The sequence below is a fragment of the Mobula birostris genome, chromosome 7 (assembly GCF_030028105.1).
Source record: "Mobula birostris isolate sMobBir1 chromosome 7, sMobBir1.hap1, whole genome shotgun sequence".
Classification (NCBI taxonomy): Eukaryota; Metazoa; Chordata; class Chondrichthyes; order Myliobatiformes; family Myliobatidae; genus Mobula; species Mobula birostris.
Genome location: NC_092376.1, coordinates 150,190,356 through 150,211,959, shown reverse-complemented (window position 1 = coordinate 150,211,959; position 21,604 = coordinate 150,190,356). Strand labels below are relative to the sequence as shown.

At 39.7% G+C, this 21,604-nt stretch overlaps 1 protein-coding gene across 1 annotated transcript; it reads left to right on the top strand.

The window, feature by feature from the left end:
• The first annotated feature begins 1,823 nt into the window (after positions 1-1,823).
• LOC140200505 (ubiquitin-conjugating enzyme E2 A-like) lies at positions 1,824-21,177 on the top strand. Its single transcript, XM_072263931.1, has 6 exons — positions 1,824-2,038; positions 10,219-10,299; positions 12,014-12,039; positions 12,768-12,857; positions 17,190-17,278; positions 18,589-21,177. The coding sequence occupies exons 1-6, from the start codon at positions 1,995-1,997 to the stop codon at positions 18,715-18,717; spliced, it is 459 nt and encodes a 152-aa protein (XP_072120032.1). The 5' UTR covers positions 1,824-1,994; the 3' UTR covers positions 18,718-21,177.
• The last annotated feature ends 427 nt before the right edge of the window (positions 21,178-21,604 follow it).

Sequence of the window (21,604 nt, the reverse complement as noted above, 5' to 3'; positions counted from 1 at the left end):
GGAAGCAGACTTATATAACTAGTCAGATTGGATTTATTCTGCTTTATCCGAACAGGACGGAACAGGCCAATTTTCCATATTGCAAGTGTTGTAACTGTACTGAACAGCATAGCTCATGGTACAGCTCATTTTGGAATTCAAGTCTTTGATATTGCAGCTGGAATGATGTTCGGCTGCATAAACTTCCCTGAGTCGCTTGCTTTCAAATGATTTTTGATAAGGTATGGAGCTAATTGGGAAAAAGGAAGCAGAGACGTTCAGCATTTCTGGTTAAGCGTAGTTGGGAATGTTTCAGATGGTCGATGTAGTGAAAAAGATGGTCAAGAACGGTCAATGAAACTATCCCGTTGAATGAAAATCTTGAATTAACTGCAACACTCACAACACGCTGGAGGAACTCAGCAGGTCAGGCAGCATCCGTGGAAACGATCAGTCAACATTTCGGGCTGGAACCCTTCGTCAGGACTGTAGGGGGAAGGGGCAGAGGCCCTATAAAGAAGGTGGGGGGAGGGTGGGAAGGAGAAGGCTGGTAGGTTCCGGGTGAAAAACCAGTAAGGGGAAAGATAAAGGAGTGAGAGAGGGGAAGCAGGGAGGGGATAGGCAGGAAAGGTGAAGAAAGAATAGGGGAAAACACTATGGGTAGTAGGAGGCGGAACCATGAGGGAGGTGATAGGCAGCTGGGGGAGGGGGCAGAGTGAAATAGGGATAGAGGAAAGGAGGGGGAGGGAATTACTGGAAGTTGGAGAATTCTATGCTCATACCAAGGGGCTGGAGACTACCTAGACGGTATATGAGGTGTTGCTCCTCCAACCCATGCCTCATCATGGCAGTAGAGGAGGCCATGTATGGACATATCTGAATGAGAATGGAAGCAGAGTTGAAGTGGGTGGCTACCGGGAGATCCTGTCTATTGCGGGGGACGGAGCGGTCCCCCAATCTGCGTCGGGTCTCACCGATGTAGAGGAGGCCGCACCGGGAGCTGAATTAACTGCAGTAATTTAACGTAAATTGCAGCGATTCTAATTCAACACCATCTTCTCAATCGAGGGCATCTAAAGATGAACAATGAATGGTTTAGCAATAGATAAAAAGGCAAGCAGTGCATTGTAATGTTTTTATTGTCTATGAATGCAACTTAATTTCCTTAATTCCCAGGTTCGAAAAGGCTACTGCTGTGTCCATCAGGCATCTGAAACGCTGCAAAATGATTAATGGGAGAGTGGTCAGCATAGCGCCCCGGGCGCCGGTGCACAAAACAACGACTTGGCTTCTCACAGCTCCGCGCAATAGTGCCCAAATATTCTCCACCTGCAGCAGCCAGCGCATCCGCACCACCCACAAGCCCCCCGTCCTGCGGAGATCACGCCTTCTCCAGTTACCAGGCAACGCGCTGACGTTCTGCGATTACGTAAACAGTCGTAGCGCCAGGTTTGGTGACGCATCGGGATTATCCACAGAAAGAAAGGGGGTGCAATGGTTGGTGCAAAGTATATATTAAACTAGTAAACAGCAAAAAGAAAACTTCTCGGTAAAAGTTGTAGTAAAACTATACTGTAAAGTTGTTAAAAATTGTTCAAGAATGTAGTAAAATGAGATATAGTGAAAATCTAATGTCTGAAATGAAGGAAATCTCCACATCTGAAAATGGATTAAGTCATAAACTCCTTTCCGGTTTGTTTTTGTTCCAATTGCTGATTGGTCGATGAGCGAAGTAGAAGGCTATGATTGGAGCACCAGCTCCGACACGGGATTGGTTCGAATCGTCTCGGTCTCTGTAACGTGATTGGGTAGATTAATATAGCTGCGGCAGCGGATTGGCCTGTCGCGACAGAACCGAACCGTCCTGACTGGGAGTCGGAGTCGGAGGCTGCTGTTTACTGCGAGTCGGCGGGGTGGGGATCGCCGCTGGCTGAAGCCGGAAAGACCGGACGGGATCTTTTGTTGCTGTGGATCTGGGAGCTTTCAATAATTAAGTGACTTGCGGATATCCGATAATGTCCACTCCGGCGAGACGGCGTCTGATGAGGGACTTTAAAAGGTGAAAAGGGATTGTGCTGCGTTAGTGTCTCTGGGGCCTCGGCTCGGTGGGATCCCGCTCAGTGGACGTAGGCTAAACCGGTGATGTAAGAGTCCCGTGTTGTTCAGCTCCAGCGCGGCATGCCTGTTATTGTCGGTGAAACTTGAGAGTGTAGCCGGCCTCTGGTGATTAGGTTTGGTGTGACCTGTAGTGTTGATATGGAGCAACGCCTGCTTATGTATGAGGCGCACTGTGCAGTAAATAAAGCAAATGATGTGGTGATTTTTGCCTCGATTATGTATTTTTCTGCCGCAAAATATTGTCGACTGCTAAGTTAGGTTTCTGCTGGGAAGTGTGGGTCGGCTGGTTTCTTTGTTCGGTGTAATTTAATGACCTAAGACTGATCACATATTCATTAAAATTGGGCAAATGATGCTACTTATTTCTTTTTATATTATAAAGATGTTCCAGTATTTTGCAGGACATTTTTCTTTCTTCGTTTACCCTGCCACCCCCGCCCCCCTTGCCGAACCACCAGGATGTGTGGTTTCACAGATGTCAGCAGCCCTCTTGTTCCCTTGGCAATCCTCTTATTAACCTGAATCGTAGATGTTATTAAAGTTCTGTCATGTGCTTCCCGGCAGGAATCACGAATAAAGTGGCGCTGCCAATTCATGCATGTTGGAGCCACCTATCCACAAATGTGCATGTCAAAAATGTGTTCAGCATTTGAGCAGTGTGCCAGGCTTTGACCATATGATAGTGTTTAAAAATCAAGTGAACAGCTCAGTAGCTGTGATCTTTACCCTTTATACTTATAAGTGCCTGCATCCAAAGTACTGGAGAGGAATCCACCTTGCCTCTGCAAAAGTGAAACCACACTAGTGTCTTATCCCAAGCTAACATCCCCAGCGTTTCTGCCCTAATTATCTCGCTGCTTTAGTTGTTCACAGACCCAACACCAAACTCTCAAAACAGACATACTGCTCCAAGCTTAATACCCACTAATTCATAAATGCTCAAAATGCAGGAGGTGCATTGCAGTTCATGTTGTGAGCACATAGCTCCTGTGTAAATAGTGGCAGGAACATGCAATCTCTTAGAATTTTGCAGCGTTAAGATGCTGAATCAGAAGTGAAATTGGTGGAGGAATGCAGTCTCTGCCTGAAACATCAACTGTCCATTCCCTGCTACAGATGCTGCCTGTCTCTTCGAGTTCTCTAAGCAGATATTTTTTGGCTATCAAAGTACTGACCCATTTGCCATCTTTGTGGCAGAATCTGTGGATTCCATTTCGACTTTGTATCAGCCACCCCAGATATCACGCCATCCTTTATCCTGAGAGACTATCTAGGGAGAAGGTAGTCATGATGAAGGGTCTCTGCCCGAAATGTCGACTGTTCACTTTTTTCCATAGATGCTGCCGGGCCTGTTGAGTTCCTCCTGCATTTATTTTGTGTCTGCTGCTTTGGATTTCCAGCATCTACAGAGTTTCTCATGCTTGAGCAAATATTAGCAATTATGTCAACTTCATTACTTCAAGGCACGAGCAGAGTCACTAGTAATCAATAACAATTCACTCTGGTCTTGTGAAGTACAAAATGTCAGATGTATTGGTCATATTTGAAAATAAGATATTCCAATTGAACTAAGAATTTTCAGTTTAAATGGTCCAAGTGCAAACGTCTCCATTAAGAAGCAACACTAAACATATTATTTGTAAAAACTGTAATCTGTGGTAAATGAGATAACTGATTCCATGTCTAGAATTCTGTGCTTGTATGTAGAAGTGGTTTTTATTGGGGGAGAACTAAATAGTACTTACAGTGTGCCTGTGGTTGCTCATTTAATTTCACTCTTGCTGCTGAGTCTAGGGTTTTGTATTCAAGTCCAGCCCAGAGGCTGGAACAAAGAAGTCTGGATTGACAAAATCAATGGTATAATGAGGGTGTGCTTTTTTTTTTATCAAACATACTAATTTTTTTGAATGAGACTGTCTTGAACTGGGGCTCTCAGATGGATATAAAAGATCCAAAGTCATTTTCACAAGCAAGATTTGGAGGGTTATCCCTGAAAACTCAATATTTATCCCTCAATAAATATCAATAAAATTGAGTTTTACCATGTTGGTGTTTGTGGGAGTTTGCCAGGAACTAATGTGGTGCCATATATCCAATAAACACAAAGGTGGCAACACTTCACTCCCACTTCATCAATTGTAAAATCTCTTGGCATATTTCACAAATACAAATACAACAGTTGTGCGGTAAACCGTTGTCAACTAATGGATTGCAGATAGCCGTTTTCAATTTCCTTTTTTTTCATTTAATAGCCCATGGTGAAGTTTGATCAAATATGAATGGTCTCTGTTGTTAAGGGAATATTTGAATGCAAAAGCTCTCAGAAAGCATTTGAACTTTTTTCTTTTTAGTAAGAAAAATAGCTTGGGATTTTTATAAACACAAAGAAATATTTAAAATGTCGCTATCTACAGGTGAGGTGCCGGAGGATTGGAGAGTGGCTCATGTTGTTCTGTTGTTTAAAAAAGGATCGAAAAGTAATCTGGGAAATTATAGGCCAGTATTTAACGTCGGTAGTAGGTAAGTTATTGGAGGGAGTACTAAGAGACAGAATCTACAAGCTTTTGGATAGACAGGGACTTATTAGGGAGAGTCAACATGGCTTTGTGCGTGGTAGGTCATGTTTGACCAATCTATTGGAGTTTTTCGAGGAGGTTACCAGGAAAGTGGATGAAGGGAAGGCAGTGGATATCGTCTACATGGACTTCAGTAAGGCCTTTGACAAGGTCCCGCATGGGAGGTTAGTTAGGAAAATTCAGTCGCTAGGTATACATGGAGAGGTGGTAAATTGGATTAGACATTGGCTCAATGGAAGTGGTAGTAGAGAATTGCTTCTCCGAATGGAGGCCTGTGACTAGTGGTGTGCCACAGGGATCAGTGCTGGGTCCATTGTTATTTGTCATCTATATCAATGATCTGGATGATAATGTGGTAAATTGGATCAGCAAATTTGCTGGTGATACAAAGATTGGAGGTGTAGTAGACAGTGAGGAAGGTTTTCAGAGCCTGCAGAGAGACTTGGACCAGCTGGAAAAATGGGCTGAAAAATGGCAGATGGAGTTTAATACAGACAAGTGTGAGGTATTGCACGTTGGAAGGACAAACCAAGGTAGAACATACAGAGTTAATGGTAAGGCACTGAGGAGTGCAGTGGAACAGAAGGATATGGGAATACAGATACAAAGTTCCCTAAAAGTGGCGTCACAGGTAGATAGGGTCGTAAAGAGAGCTTTTGGTACATTGGCCTTTATTAATCAAGTATTGAGTATAAGAGCTGGAATGTTATGATGAGGTTGTATAAGGCATTGGTGAGGCCGAATTTGGAGTATTGTGTTCAGTTTTGGTCACCAAATTACAGGAGGGATATAAATAAGGTTGAAAGAGTGCAGAGAAGGTTTACAAGGATGTTGCCGGGACTTGAGAAACTCAGTTACAGAGAAAGGTTGAATAGGTTAGGACTTTATTCCCTGGATCGTAGAAGAATGAGGGGAGATTTGATAGAGGTATATAAAATTATGATGGGTATAGATAGAGTGAATGCAAGCAGGCTTTTTCCACTGAGGCAAGGGGAGAAAAAAGACCAGAGGACATGGGTTAAGGGTGAGGGGGGGGAAGTTTAAAGGGAACATTAGTGGGGGCTTCTTCACACAGAGAGTGGTGGGAGTATGGAATGAGCTGCCAGACAAGGTGGTAAATGCGGGTTCTTTTTTAACATTTAAGAATAAATTAGACAGATACTATGGATGGGAGGTGTATGGAGGGATATGGTCCGTGTGCAGGTCAGTGGGACTAGGCAGAAAATGGTGTGGCACAGCCAAGAAGGGCCAAAAGGCCTGTTTCTGTGCTGTAGTTTCTATGGCTATAGTTTCTATGGTGCAGATGTTGGAAAAACAGTAAGACACACAAAATGCTGGAGGAATTCAGCAGGTCAAGCAGTCTCTAGGAAAGAAATAAAAAAAAAGTCTATGTTTTGGGCCAAGACCCTTCATCAGAGCTTCATCCTGATGAAGGATCTTGGCCAGAAATCTCAAAAGTTTCTTTCCCTCCATAGATGCTGCCTGACCTGCTGACGTCCTCCTGTATTTTGTGTGTTTTGCTCTGCATTTTTCTAATTCTCTTAGTTTTTTTTACCAAACTCTTCAAGGTCAGTCAGTTGCATTTTACGTGTACTCAGTGTTTAAGTGGCGCTGTTAGTTTGCTGTCTGGTCTTGTTCTCTAATTAAGCAATGAAGAAATGTTGCATTGCTTTTGATTTGTACTTGCTCCCTCACACCTTGAATATATTAATTCAGAGCTCAGGTGCAGCCTGGCAATTCTTGTATTTAACATCATCCCCAATAGACACAAGGGTGGTGCTAGAGTTTAATGGATTAACTGAGCAGTTTACCACGGATTGTCAGGTTACACTTGTATTGAGTGACCACCTGCTATCAAGGTAATCATGTGCTGCAGGTTATATATGCTGCTCAATAACTTTTTACATTGATTCTTACTCGTGTTAGTATAGTTTTTGTCTTGCAGCCACCTTTTCTAAATATACTTTGGTGAGGAAAACCTTTTCTAAATATATTTCTTTGGTGAGGAAAACCTTTTCTAAATACACGTTTCCTTGGTGAGGAAAAGGCAGGAACAGTTAATAGGACAGCCTAAATGAGATGGAGAAATCACTTAAGGAAATCCACCTGTGGGGCAGAAACAGATGCTTAATCTTTTAGGGCAGGTTAGATGACAAGTATTTTGAAAAGGCTTTCATTTGCGTCTTTGAAAAAATTTGAACTGGAGAAACAAACAAGATGAGCCAAGATATCTCAAAAGTCAGACACAAATAGTAAAACAGACCAGAGAGATGAAAATAGACCAGAGATGGAGCATGAAGTAAAGTAAAATAGGAGTTTCATGTGGAGATGAGGTGAGGGCAGTTTGTAAAGGAATTTCTACAAAAAGGTGATTTTAAATTAAGACATTTTGTTCCCCTTCCCAGCAAAAAATTAAGCTTCAAGTCTTTGCTCTGCATCTCGCTGGCTGCTTAAGCACTGGTGTCAAAGGGATAGACACAATCTATTTTTACAGTTACTGGTTGTCACAGGGGTACCAGGAGTATAAATGTTCCACTTTGTCCTTTTTCAGTGCATTTATTTGAGAAGGTTGCAAGTTTCAGCATTGTCTTTGATTTAAGCCCTGTATTCCAAAGCACCCTATTGTTTCAGGAGCCATCTTATAAATGCATTTTATTTTTTTTCAGACACGTTTCCCTTTTAAATATCCTCTTTCCAAGTTCTCTTCTTCCTTGAGAGTACATGTTTTTTTCCTGTCAAGATTAATCTATTCAAGCAGTGAATGTTTCTGTGTGACCTGTGTAATGAGTGGCTATAAACAGTATGCTAAAAGATAATTTGCTGTTGTGATCCTTCTGCTCGGCATCCACACAAGTAGATTTTATAAATGAATAAAGTTTTCCTTTATTCATGAATACCAAACCTCTACTGTCATGACAACGTATCTTTCTTTTTCAAAGGAGCCTATTTAATGGTCTTATAATAGGGGGAATAGTTTGCAAATTCATTTTTGAATGATTTGACCTTGTGTATTATCACTATACAGAATATTAAAATACGGTATCATGCTCATATAGCTAGTTGCCATTCTGATGTTCATTGTGACATAAGGAGGTAATGGTCCCTAAACAGCATTTGAAGTGTTTATATTTTAGACGCTGTAGTTTTTGAATTCTCCATGAGGAGGTTATAGAATGTTGAATGGTACAGGAACAGCCCCTTTGCTCCATGATGTCTGTGTCACTATCATGCCAATCTAAATTAATCCCATCTGCCTGCATTCCCTGCCTATTCATGTGTGTTTAAATACCGCTTAAGTGTTGCCGTTGTATCTGCTTCCACTGCTTTTGCCTGCAGAACATTCCATGCATTTACCACTCTTTTTTGGAAAAGTTATCTCAAAAATCTCTAGCCCTGGAGCAACATCCTCTGGAATTAGACATTTCCACACTGAAAAGCAAACTCTGACCATGTACCCTATCCATGTCTCTCATTAGTGTATTAACCTCTAACAGATCACCCCTCAGTCTCTTCCACTGCAGCAAAACCTGTCCCAAGTTTGATCAGCCTCTCTTTATAGCTAATCCACTTCAACATGCTGGTTAATCTCTTCCACACCCTCTCCAACATGTCCATATCGCCCCAGTATTACAGTGATCAGAACCGGACAATGTACTCCAAATGTGGCCCAAACAAAGTTCTATAGCACTGCAACATGACTGCCCAAGTTTAACACTCAGTGCATGAAGGCAAGCATGCCATTTGTCATCTTTAGCACCTCTGGTGCCATTATGGACCTGCAGATCCAATGGGAGAGTGTGGAACTGAGTTAATGTTGTGGATACCGAAAATCAAATATTGAAAGCAGATACTGGAAATACTCACATCAAAGTTGCTGGTGAACGCAGCAGGCCAGGTGGCATCTCTAGGAAGAGGTACAGCTGACGTTTCGAGCCGAGACCCTTCGTCAGCAACTTTTATGTGTGTTGCTTGAATTTCCAGCATCTGCAGATTTCCTCGTGTTCACGACTGGAAATACTCTGCAGTTTGGTACATTTATGGACATAGAAATAATTAATAGTACAAGTCAATGACTTGCTCTTCATAAAATAACTTGGGAGATGTATCAGTTTTTAAGTATAGTGATGGAGTAGTGAGGGGAAGTCAGCACAAAATAGACTTTGGGCAGAGAGAACAAGGGATACAGAGCTAATGGCTCCTCTTGCCTTCAGAGTTGAAGCTGGTTGTGGAGTAACTGACCAGGAAGTCTCTTTGTAAATGGAGCCTTATAATACAATTAACCTACCCTATTCATTTTCTGAAGTGAAGAATGCAGAAGAAGATTTAACTACCAAAAATAATTTTGCCAAAAAGGTACTTATTATTCTTATGTGTGGCCTTTAGTGAGCTTTGTCCGTACTGTTGCCACTCTATACCAAGTATATTTGGAATTTGAGTGAAAGAGATTACTAAATGTGATGGATGCCGTGCTGAATATTGATGCCCTGGTTCATATTTAAATAAAAGAATCTCCATCTAAGTTATTTTTATAATCTCATGAGTATTTAGCCTCTTTCTCTATTTATACTGACCAATTTCTAAAAATAACCTGTTTTACAATCTATTTTGAGGACTATTATGAATGTGGATGATGCTGCAGTAATTGCTTTAGTGTCATCGGTAGACGTTGTTTCTTTCAAAGTTTGAGAGGACTGTATTGAAAGTTATTTGTAAGAGGTCATGTAGCTCATGCGATGAATTGTTTTTAATTAAGTATTGACATTTTCATCGGCTATACCCATGTAAAATAATTGTGAATGGCAAAATGTGATGTGACGCGAGGAGCCGCAGGCAGCACTGGCTGATGGCAGAATTCAGCAGCACTTGGAAGAACTTGTTCTTGTAGAGTGAAGGCTTTGAATGGCATCCACAGAAGTGACTTGTCTTGAGACCAGTGCATGGACATCTGGGAGCAAGTGTCTTATTTATTTTTTTTAAAAGTTCAGTGCAGGTCAGGCCTTTTTTGCCTTTCCAGCCATTCTGCTAGCACCCCTCCAATTTAACCCTAGCCTAATTGGGAAATTTTACAATGACCAGTTAACCTACTAACCAGTACGTTTTTGGACTATGGGAGGAAACCGGACCACCCGGAGAAAATTTGCACTTTCCATGGGAAGGATGTACGAACTTCTTACAGAGGATGCTGAGATTGACCTCTGAACTTTACCCTGAGCCGAAACAGCATCACAGCGCTACCTTCGCACCCTAAATCTCTGATTTGCACTGAGAAGATGAACTAGTCTCGGCATTTAAAAAAAGAATTGTGTTAAGTAATATCTTATAATTAAAGTTTCGTAGGGCTGGGTGATTTGAAAATATTCAAGTTGATGTAACTAATCAAGTATAATGAAATGCATGCTCCCTCAACCTGTTTGTTATGGCTTGTACAATGCAAAAGCACTCACCGAGTAGAATAAATTTCACTTTATTATTCCATTTAAGTGTTTGTATATTAATGAATCAGAGGTCTTAAATTTGCATTGTAAAATATGTTGTGTTTAACCAGGCTGCAAGAGGATCCTCCAGCTGGTGTTAGTGGTGCACCTTCAGACAATAATATAATGTCTTGGAATGCAGTTATATTTGGGTGAGTAAAGAATGCAGTGACAACTGTAATTTGCTTTTATTCTTAACCAAAGGAGCATTCAAACAAAAGTCAACAATTTATTGGGGAAAATACTAGTTATAAATAGAAGAAAAGAAACGAGTTTTATTAAATATTACAGAAAACCCTGGTTCTGCTCAACTGATTACTTTTGACCGCACAATATGTCCCCCAGAGTAGATGCTGTCACTTGGAGCAGGCTATTTTGCTGGGTCTCTGATTTTTGAATAGGGTTAGTGGAGTAAGCCAACAGCTAAAAGATTTAAAGGTACCCCATATGGTTGCACAAGGGACTACAGTATGGATTTACAAGTACTCTGCAAAATTTAACTGAAGTGAATATTTGGCTAGACAGGCACTCTTTGAAACAAGCATCTGAGTGAAGATTTAACTGAGTTGCATAGAGTTATTAAAATAAAAGAAGTTGAAAACAAAGGATGTAGATTTAAAGTAATTTTTAAAAGAAATAGGAAGAATTTGAGGAGCAATACTTTCACCAATGAGAGTACTGGAATTGACCACATGGAAATTAAAGCCAAAACCCTCACATTGCATTTAAAAGTTAACTGACTTAATCCATAACACCACGGACAAAAAAGAGCTGTAAAACTCTCTTATCTGTGCAACATACTGCTTGCAGAAGTTGAGTTACTACTTGATAAATGTTGTTATAAATTTACCAATGGTGTATCAAACTTCAAAAAAACACTTTGGTTATATGGAGTGGCAAGCTGTGTATTGCTCCAGAGAATGCATTATTTGGAAACCAAAAAGAGCTGGAGTAGGTTTGGTTTAAAAGATCCACAGATCTTGTATGAATTGACTTTCACCAAGACTAAAGTGAAACCAAAACAGGATCACCTGTGTAGACTTTGGGCCCATATTTGATCCCTGTATTGAGATACAGTTGTTGGGAATTGTTTTCCCAGTGTAAGATATTACTTTTGTGAATGAGCTTTTGACCCTAGTGGGAGGAGTTCAGTTACGCTGGATAAGGGAAGGATGAGGCTTCCCATGGGGAGTCGGTCAGTTATCATTGTCCATGCGCACCTGTGAAAATGTATGTCAGGTAAGGTAGTTCAAACGTGCTTTGAATCAGATGGGTCTGATGCAAAGCACGTTTATTATCAAATAATGTGTAAATTATTCACCCTGAAATTTGTCTGCTTAAAGACAGCCACAACCAGCATGATTCAATCATTTCAGGAAAGTAGGCAAAAAATTGGCAAAACTGAAGTTGCTGTACAATTTTTGTGTGACCATTTTTTTTAAAGTAATGACAATTATTTAATTGCTCAAGTTAATTTTGTAAATGTTGTTATTCCATTAACTTTAAAATTTTCAAGATTCCATATTAACTTTATGGAATCTATAAACTTTGAAACTAAGACTAATCTTGGTGATAGACATTTACAATAACACAATTAACATTAGCGAAGCTTCATCTATAATAATTTATGGGGGCTACAGTTTGGATCTATTTCAGAATAATCATGAGAAATGTATTTTTGTTGCCAAAACAATCTTGGATTACTCAGTTGCTCACGTGCACTGGCAGAGCAACCTTAAATTGCAAAAAAATTACAATATATTGTCACAGATTAATTTGGTTCTCCTTGGGCTGTACACATCAGATGCTGGTACCTGCTTTTCCTAATAGTTCTAATACTTCTTTTGTTTCTGAAATTACTTCTAGACCTGAAGGAACACCTTTTGAAGATGGTAAGTGACCAAAATATTTTTTTTTAATTTGGAAAGGTAATGGGAAGAGAGGAGGAAAATTTCTCTGATCTTGGAAATGTCATTCTCCATGCCGTGGCATACGTAGTTGAAGTGTTGCCTGAGGCGAAATGTCTTTTTGGTGTGTTTGCACCAAACGTGTTGAAACACTTTTTGAATGGGTGCTTGGCTGCTTAAATCATACACTAGGTTACAGCACTCATTTTGCTCGAGTGCCTAATGATTATGCATGAAAAAATGGTATGTCTATTGATATTGTTACCTTAGAAGCAGCAATAATGTCAATTATAAGTACCTTTTCTTGAGATATAAAGGCACCTGTTCTTTAGATGTAAATAAGTACATTGTACACAATACAAGTACCTGTTGTTTTGATAGATGTTTGTCTTTATATCTGATCAGCCCTTGATACAACAATAAATTTTCCACTGGACATCGACATGAAACTGGCATCAGGGGTGACTTTCAGACTGACTTATGCTAATAATGTTTGCATTACAGTCCAACAAAGGAAAATTCCACAATTGCTTCTACTCTGCAGAAGTACATTCTTCAGCATGTCTGTATAATTGTTAGCTTTTTGTTGTGCTTTGATTTACTTTGAGTATTGCTATTCTGGCAATTAAATGAATGATTAATAAACAGCCAATGTTCATGTGACAGAACATCTGTTCTTTTCATTGATATTATGTAATAATTTTTGTTTCCAGGTACTTTCAAATTGGTTATAGAATTTACAGAAGAGTACCCTAATAAGCCTCCAACTGTTAGATTTGTGTCAAAAATGTTCCATCCAAATGGTAAGTGTTGTAAATCCTTCAGTACAGCCCTATCAGTTTTGTTTTTGCCACACTCTTAGCTATTACTGGGATATAATACAATGGTGGCTTCCTTTTTTTTTTCCCCTACCCAGTTTACTGTCCTTCATGAGTGAAGTCAAAATGCTGTGGATTGAACTATAATACTGCAAGTCATTGGAATAGAATTTGGAAGGTCTAACACTTGAATTGAATTGACTTTATTTCTTACGTCCTTCACATGCACGAGTAAAATTCTTTACATTATGTCTGCATGTGAAAACAATGTGCAAATTATAGTAATTTGTCATAAATAGTTTGTATTTATTATAAGAGAACAGTCAATATGGCTTAGAAATGCAATTGTGTCAGCATCAGTTAATCAGTCTGATGGCCTGGTGGAAGAAGCTGTCCCGGGGCCTGTTGGTCCTGGCTACAGTACCGTTTCCTGGGTGGTAGCAGCTGAAACAGTTTGTGGTTAGGGTGACTCGGGTCCCCAAATGATCCTTCAGGCCTTTTTCACGCACCTGTCGCTGGAAGTGTCCTGAATAGTGGGAAGTTCACATCCACAGATGCGCTGGGCTGTCTGCACCACTCTCTGCAGAGTCCTGCGATTGAGAGAAGTACACTGATATATTTCCAAGTTGAAATGATGAGTAATTGCAGTGTATTTATAGATGGTGCACACTGCTGTCATGGTGCACCAGTATGTAGAGAGTGAATGCTTAGGATTATGGATCTAATAGCAGTCAAGCACACTGGTGTGGTTTGAACCACAATCATCCAGACAAGCGTAGTTTTTCTTCACACTCCAGAAATGAATCTTGTAGATTTTGGAGAGTCAGAGATGAGTTATTCAGTTTGGATTAGTCAGTGTGTGACTTCCTTTTGTAGTCGCCTTATAAGTGGCTAACCCATTCAGGTTGCTGGTTAATAGGGGCTTTCAACTCCACATGCTGAGGACTCAATAATGGCAATACCATTAAATGTCAAAGGTTAAACTCTCTTGTTGGAGGTGGTTGTTACTGACAATTTTGTAAGATTGTTATATCACAATTAAGGATTAGCTTTATTTATTTTGTTTGTACATTTAGAGAGAGAAGCGCATAATGGAGCCTCCCAGCTCTTCATGCCTTGCTGCCCAGCAACCTCAACAACCCCAGTTTAACCCTAACCTAATCACGGGACAGTTTGCAATGACTAATTAACCTACCTGGTACATCTTTGGACTGTAGGAGGAAACCAGAGCACCCTGAGAAAACCCATGCATTCCACGGGGAGGATGTACAGGGGACGCTGGGATTGAACTCCAAACTTCCAATGCCCCGAGCTGTAAAAGTGTCGGGCTAACTGCTATGCTACTGTGGCACCCACAATTTATTTGTCACATGTACGTTGGAACATACAATGAGATACATAATTTGCATCAACAACCAACACAGTCCCAAAGTGCTGAGGGCATCCATCAAGGGTTGTTGTACTTCCAATGCCAATATAGCACATCCACAACTAACTAACCCTTACTGATTTGTACCATCTTTGGAATGGGGAATGGAACTGGAGCATGTTGTTTAGATCCTGCTGTATACAAACATAGACATATCTTCTGAGAAATTGCAAATGGAATTGAGCATTGAGCAATCGACACTGAACCTGACGGAACAAATGAGACTGGATTACAGCTGTACATAATTCCGGCTTGGATGCTTGGCCCTCAATAGTCATAACCAGTGGCAGGCTTTCACTATTGCCATCTATTTCCACTGAGTTCATTCTTTGATGTCACGTTTGGTTAAGTGTTGTTTTGATAACAAGCAGAAAATTTTGTGATTTCTCTGGAATTTAGCTCCTTTGTCCATCCAGTGAATAGTGCGACGTCATTGTAAAATGTCAGATTAGATTTGTCCAGCTTTTTGTTGACAGTATATAGTAGGACATTTTCTACTGTGTTGGGTGGATGCCAGTGTTGTAAATTAGATTGGAACAATTTTGCTGGAAGTACAGTTCTAGAGCACAGGTTGTCAGCGCTATAGCCAGAATGTTGCCTGGTCCCATAGCCTTTGATTTAACCAGTATTCTACTGTTTCTTGTAATAATGTAGAATTAATCTGTTTAGTTGAATACTGGCTTCTTTGGCAGAAATTGAGGAGATTGTCACCCATCTCCATTTCCTGAGGTTGGCAGAGGATTGATTTTTAGCCATTACATTGTCAAATTTGCCATTTATTATGGATGGGGATGACCTTGAATTTGCCACCTCCTATTTGCTGTTAATTATCGCACTCCATTCATGATCAGATGTGACAGAACAGCAGAGTTTTGATCTGGTCCACTGGCCCTGGAATCACTTTACAGTCGCTTGCTACTTCTGCTCTGGTGTTGCAGCTTTGCCCACAGTTGTTCCAGGAAAATGGTTCCACACTCTTTGTTGAGCTCTGGTTGCTCTGCTGACTTCCGTGGCATGACGGATGTGCTGAGCATATCAAGGTGGAACAAAGGACTACAAGTGTGCTCAGTTTCCAAAGTCAGTGTGCAATGTACATTGCCAAGGGATCAATGGATCAGATCAAAACTCAAAGGGAAAACACTCCAGTGGCTGGAGCCGATGGTGTCTGTGATTGCTGTGCAATTTTCTGAGCCTCCTCGCTGACAATTAACACAGCTATAGCTCAAGGATGTGTGGTTTGCCCACTACTCTATTCTCTGTACACTCATGACTGTGTGGCTAGGCACAGCTCAAATGCCATCTGTAGGTTTGCCAATGACACCACTGTTTCATGGCAGATGACGATGAGGAGGTGTACAAGAGTGACATTGACTGGTTGGCTGGTGTCCCAACAACAATCTTGCACTCAGTGCTAACAAGAGCAAGGAATTGATTGTGGACTGCAGGAGGGGGAGGTTGTGAGAACACATATCAATCCTTACTTATTGAGGGGTCAGCAGTGGAAAGGGTGAGCTGCTTCAAGTTCTTGGGCAGCAACATCTCAGAATATATCCTCGCCCCAACACAGTCACGAAGAGGGCATGCTCATGGCTATACTTCATTAGTTCTTTGAGGAGATTTGGTATGTCACCAAGGACTCTAGCAAAATTCTACAGATGTACCATGGAGAGAATTCTAACTCATTGTATGATTGCCTGGTATGGAGGTTCCAATGCACTGGATCAAAAGAGGTTGAAGAGGGTTGTAGACTTAACCAGTTCCATCAAAGGCACAGCCCACCCTGGCATCGAGGACATCTACAAAAGCCGGTGCCTGAAAAAGGTGGTATCTGTTATTAAAGACCTTCCACACCTAGGCCAGGCTGTCTTATTACTACCCTCAGGGAGGAGGTGCAAGAGCCTGAAGAACCGCACTTAATGGTTCAGAAAAGGCTTCTTCCCTTCTGCCATCAGGTGTTTGAATGAAGCCATGAATACTACCTTGCTATTCCTCTTTCACATTATTACAAATACCAGCCTTGCAGATTATATTAGCTTATCAAAAATAAATATTTTGAAGGATATTTCCTAAATATTGCATTCAAAAGAGGTGAGATATTTAGTAAAGGTTATATGGAATGAAAGAAAATCTTGCTAATTTTTAAGCTTATTGTATGCATTTTAAACCCGAGATCATTTATGCTGGAATTGCTGTATGGGTAATTTTTTTGAGAGACTGGGGTTGGAATAGAATTTTATGCTTTAGAACACGAGTACTTTGGGACAAGCATGTTCTTGATTTTTTTTTCCCTATATTGTTAATTTTGCATAACCAAAGAGGTGTGGTGAAATGCTAATCATGATCATATCCACATTTTGCCATAAAACTTTCAAGCTGCTTACTGACTAAGTTTCTTTCGGGTACAGCTTGATCACAGTACCTGGCCATCATGCATGTTTGTATGGCTACCTGTCCAACTACAGCTCATTATTATTATATTTTTAAGTTGGATACAGGCTTGTTAATTTCCAAGATTTAAAATTCAGATTTTAAGTACAGTCCGAGTACTTTTTTTTTTGTAGATAGAAGTTAGGACAGTTAGCTTATCAGGATGGGCTGAATGTGTTCATATTGGAATTAGCCTGCCTTATTAATTCCATCGTTTTGCGAGGGTATTAGCTTCAACTATATGGCACACACAACTTGCTGATAACCATCTCACCATTATAAATACATATTTGACTGCTTATCATTTTTGGTGTCCATTATTGCTTCTGCCCAATCAGTGGTTGATCATTTTGCTTGTGTCTTATATGCTAAAAGCAAAGGAACAAATCTACTGCAGATTTTGCATGAAACTTTCAGTCATGCTGTGAGAAACAGTTTTTTCCAGTGTTCTGTGTTTATAGTTTATGCAGATGGAAGTATATGCTTAGACATTCTTCAGAATCGTTGGAGTCCAACCTACGACGTTTCTTCAATTTTAACATCTATTCAGGTAAAATTTCAATTTTTAAGTATTATCTCTTGGGCAGCCAATCCATTCTACTTCCCTGAAATCACATGGTCTGCTTCATAGATGTTATTCTGCACTCTTTGCCACCTGCAATTGATGCCTATAATCAACTCATCTTAAATGAGTCACATTTTTTTATATATATTTAGAATAGTGATCCCAGCGCTATTTTGTGACATTCCATTGTTTTCAGCTCTACACCTTTGCCAATGAGTAATCTAATGGCCATCTAATTTCTGTACTTCAACTTCCACTGTCATATTTTACTTTGTAACATTCCTTATCCTCTGAGGAAAAATTTCCTTTTTCTCCCATAATTTACCCTACTCCTTAAAGCCATCTTTTGCCGTGAGCTTGTTTCCTCACTGTTTTTCATAGGCATTGAATCTTTTGTGTTTTACTATTTTCTATGTCCTGCTTGCTCTCATTTGTAGGAACTTGCGGAGTAGAAGCAATGGTGGGCTATTTGAACCTTGTCCCGGTGCAGACCCAAAGTTTCCAGAGCTGCAGGAACTCTTCCCTTGCATGCCAATGATTTCCATCAACTCCCACATACTACAACTGCACCACCTAATCTGCCCTGCTGCACTGCACCTGTCTCAAATTTAGTTATTAAATATTTTAATTTTGTTTAGTACCACTTTGTTTTCTTCTAAGTACAGAGTAATTTTCACACTTGTTGGATCTATTTGAGAAAAGATAAGGATGGTAAGGAAACTTTTTCACCCAGAGAGTGGTGGATATATGGAATGCTCTGCCCCCAGAAGGCTGTGGAGGCCAAGTCTCTGGATGCTTTCAAAAAAGAGATGGATAGAGCTCTTAAAGATAGCGGAATCAAAGGTTATGGGGATAGGGCAGGAACTGGATACTGATAGCGGATGATCAGCCATGATCACAGTGAATGGCTGTGCTGGCTCGAAGGGCTGAATGGCCTACTCCTGCACCTATTGTCTATTGAACCAATTGATGCAGTTTATTTATGCTTTCAGGAGCTTTGATAAGGTGCCTATGCAAAGATTTAATAAAATTTGACTGTACTTCATTGGGTGGGGGGGGGGGTTAATAATCCAGATGATCAGGAATCTTGCATGAACTTGTTCCTAGTTTAAAATCTCAAAACAATACACAATGCATTCCTTTATTATTACTGCAAAGGACTGAACAGTTCAGAGAAATGGTCACTGAGCTGTCACTGGTTTAAATGTTATTCAGTGTTAAACTTTGCTATTAAATTGAGTGTTTATAGAAGTAACTTTCCAAAATCTAACACATTGTCTCTTCTGCTTACCTAGTCACTACTTGATGAGCCAAATCCAAATAGTCCAGCAAATAGCCAAGCTGCACAGCTTTATCAAGAAAACAAACGGGAATATGAGAAGAGGGTATCTGCTATTGTGGAGCAGAGTTGGAGTGACTGCTAACCTACAGCAACAGCGATTCTCTGCCGTCTGCTCAGTGCATTATTTTATTTGAATAATTGCAAAATATGGTGTCATGAGACTGGCAGAAGAGTCAGCATAAGTTTTTTGCTGACGTTCTTCAGAAATTTAACCCTTTTGACGTTTGTGCTGTTAAAGGGTTCTTCTGTTGCATGATGTGAATTTGTAAGCAGTATTTGATTAATCTGTACACTTTTTTTCCCTTGTTTAGGCATCATCACTGACCCATTCTTGCATCAACCAGTGTAATAGCTCCTCACTGATACAAGTGAGCTTGACTTGTTGAATTGCTAGCAGCAGCAGTGTCTGATTTGCATTGCAATAAATTCCGATTCTGGAATCCATTATATTAAACTTATAGTTCATTATTAAATGCTGGTGTCCTGATCACCAGCTGAAACTTGAAGTATGTCTGAAGAGCAATTACAATGCAATTTGCTCGGCAACGACGAACAGCCTGTTGTGACATTGGCTTACTGGAAACCTACTTTTTAGGATCTTGGTGTGCGTTGGTAGTAAGCAGGCTTATTCTTTTCATATAGCTTGCAATGAAACTGAGTTAAGTTGATGGGAGGACACATGCCCGCACTATTGGATTTAGGAGTGCTAGGGAAAGTACATGTTCATTGAATAGAAAAGCTGTCCCAGCTGTCAAATCTGATTAGTTCAATGTGTTTACAGCCAGCAATTGGTCATGTAGGTTCATGAGAAAAGGTTTGAATCTGTAAAATAGCAAAAAGCAGGTGCTTCTATTATTCATGTGTACTCAGAACAATTATCTGTAGCATTGCCTTTATTATCGGTGACTAATGACTTACTACATTTTGATTACTCACTTGTGGATGCTCTTTACAAAGCACAATTACATTTAGAGCTGTATTGGGGAAAATCAGCAGTCTGCTTCATTTGGTGCATGTGTCAGCTTCCTGAGTCAGTTATGTTTGGGAGAGATCTCCAAATATGTAATCAAACTGTTCCAGCAAAAAAGAGAACTTGCTCTTCCAAAATATTCAGTTTCCCCCTCGAGGTACATATTTATGTGGGAGATTAAATCCCTTTGGTACTGACGTTACTGAGTTTGGATAAGCAATGAGTGCTGTTAGATAGACAAAAAAACATAACAGCCAAATCTGGTACCATTTCCTGATGCCCATCCAAGAGTTGCTTTTAATTTAAATGCAACCTAATATTTTTCTGTTCAGTTGATAATGGTGTCTTGTATTCCAGAGAGCAAAACATCAGATTTGCTTCTTTTTAAAAGCAATATCTAAAAGTTTTATAAAATATCTCTTTTCATTTTGATGACTCGTCCCTATTTATAGTTGCCACTAAAGGGGCAAAATTGAATGCTCTTGCACTGAAGATAATTCATTCTTGGGGATGCTCTGCATTAGGTTACAAACAAGGCTGGTGGTTTCATTTAATGACACCTTACTTCAGCTGTGCAAAATTACTTACACTGACAAAACTTTGAAATAATGGTAAAAATCGAGTATGAAATGTAGAATATTCCCAGATTATCTTGTTTTCCAAATTAGCCTGTTAACGTCTTCACAAGTAAAGATTCTTATCTCTAGTCCCACCAACAACCACTTTTCTGACAAGCGGCCAAACTTGAAATGAGATATTTTAAAGAAAAAAGAAATGTACTGAGCCACTTTTACAGCTGAAACATGAATTGCAGCTATCACTATCAAAATGTGCTTAGTAAGAACCACAGTTTTGTTTATTTTCTGGGAAAAAATTTTCACAGGCCTTACCATGATGGAGATTGTCACCATGGTGAGCTGAGTAATTCGGGTGACCATCTTATCCCTTTTGAGGAGCTTTGGAGATTGGTTTAGTGATGTGTATGTATGTGTGTGTGAGAATACTTCTAATTTGTTTTCTGCTTTTGCTATAATGTACTCTTGTAATTTTTTTTCCAAAGGTTACATTTTCTGCTATTTTGTGAGAATTACTGTTTATGCTGTATAAAGAACTTTTATTCTTATTTTGTAAAGATGTTACGTTTAAATCTTAGCCCCTTTTAAGGTGCATCAAACATTTTTGTACTTTACAATGCTTTTTATAAGGAAGTGAGTAAAGGAAATGTATTTATGATTCCATTCAAGCAATTCAATAGTAGTAATTGGTCACCATCTATTTCACTGAAGAAAACAAATCATTTAGTCACTTAACAGGTTTTATACAGGAGGTGATTAATGATATTTGTAATGTTTGTTGTGATAGTGTGTTTTTGTTTCTACTCTTGTCTTTCTTGGAGACTTGAAAAGCAATTGACGGGCTTGTGTTCCATTTTTATAAGGCAACACTGCGAGGATGTTTCCAGACCTCTGGGCTCTGCGATTTCATGATGCTTATGTTGTACAATATGTATTGATGCAAAAACAGTTTCAGATTTTTTAAAATAAAATCTTTGTGAATATCCTTTGAAATTAACAGTGATCAACCTATCTCTTCTTGTAAATGCCCTCTTTTAATGAATGTGAAAAGGCAACAGATAACTTGAACTGAGGAAGGTTCTTTGAGCCATCCATGGTAACTGCTTGTTTTAAATTTTGGTCTCCACTTCTGCTTCTGCAATTTATTGTCAATACTTTTTTCAGCCATCTTACTTCCAGATTTTAAAGAAAAGTTCCTTTCAGTTCAAGGTAAATTTATTGTCAAAGTACATGTATGTCATCATATACAACCCTGAGATTCATTTTCTTGTGGGCATACTCAATAAATCCATAACAGAATAACCTTAATAGAATCAATGAAAGACAATTTGTCTTTTGTTCAACCAGTGTGCAGAAGACAGCATACTGTGCCAATACAAAAAGAAAATAATAATATTTATTGCTTATTTATGTATTTATTATTA

Coding starts and splice junctions, on each gene's coding strand:
- LOC140200505 (XM_072263931.1), top strand. CDS start 1,995: ATGTCCACTCCGGCGAGACGGCGTCTGATGAGGGACTTTAAAAG. Junction 10,300..12,013: donor TGGAATGCAGTTATATTTGG/GTGAGTAAAGAA, acceptor AATTACTTCTAG/ACCTGAAGGAACACCTTTTG. Junction 12,858..17,189: donor AAAAATGTTCCATCCAAATG/GTAAGTGTTGTA, acceptor CTGTGTTTATAG/TTTATGCAGATGGAAGTATA.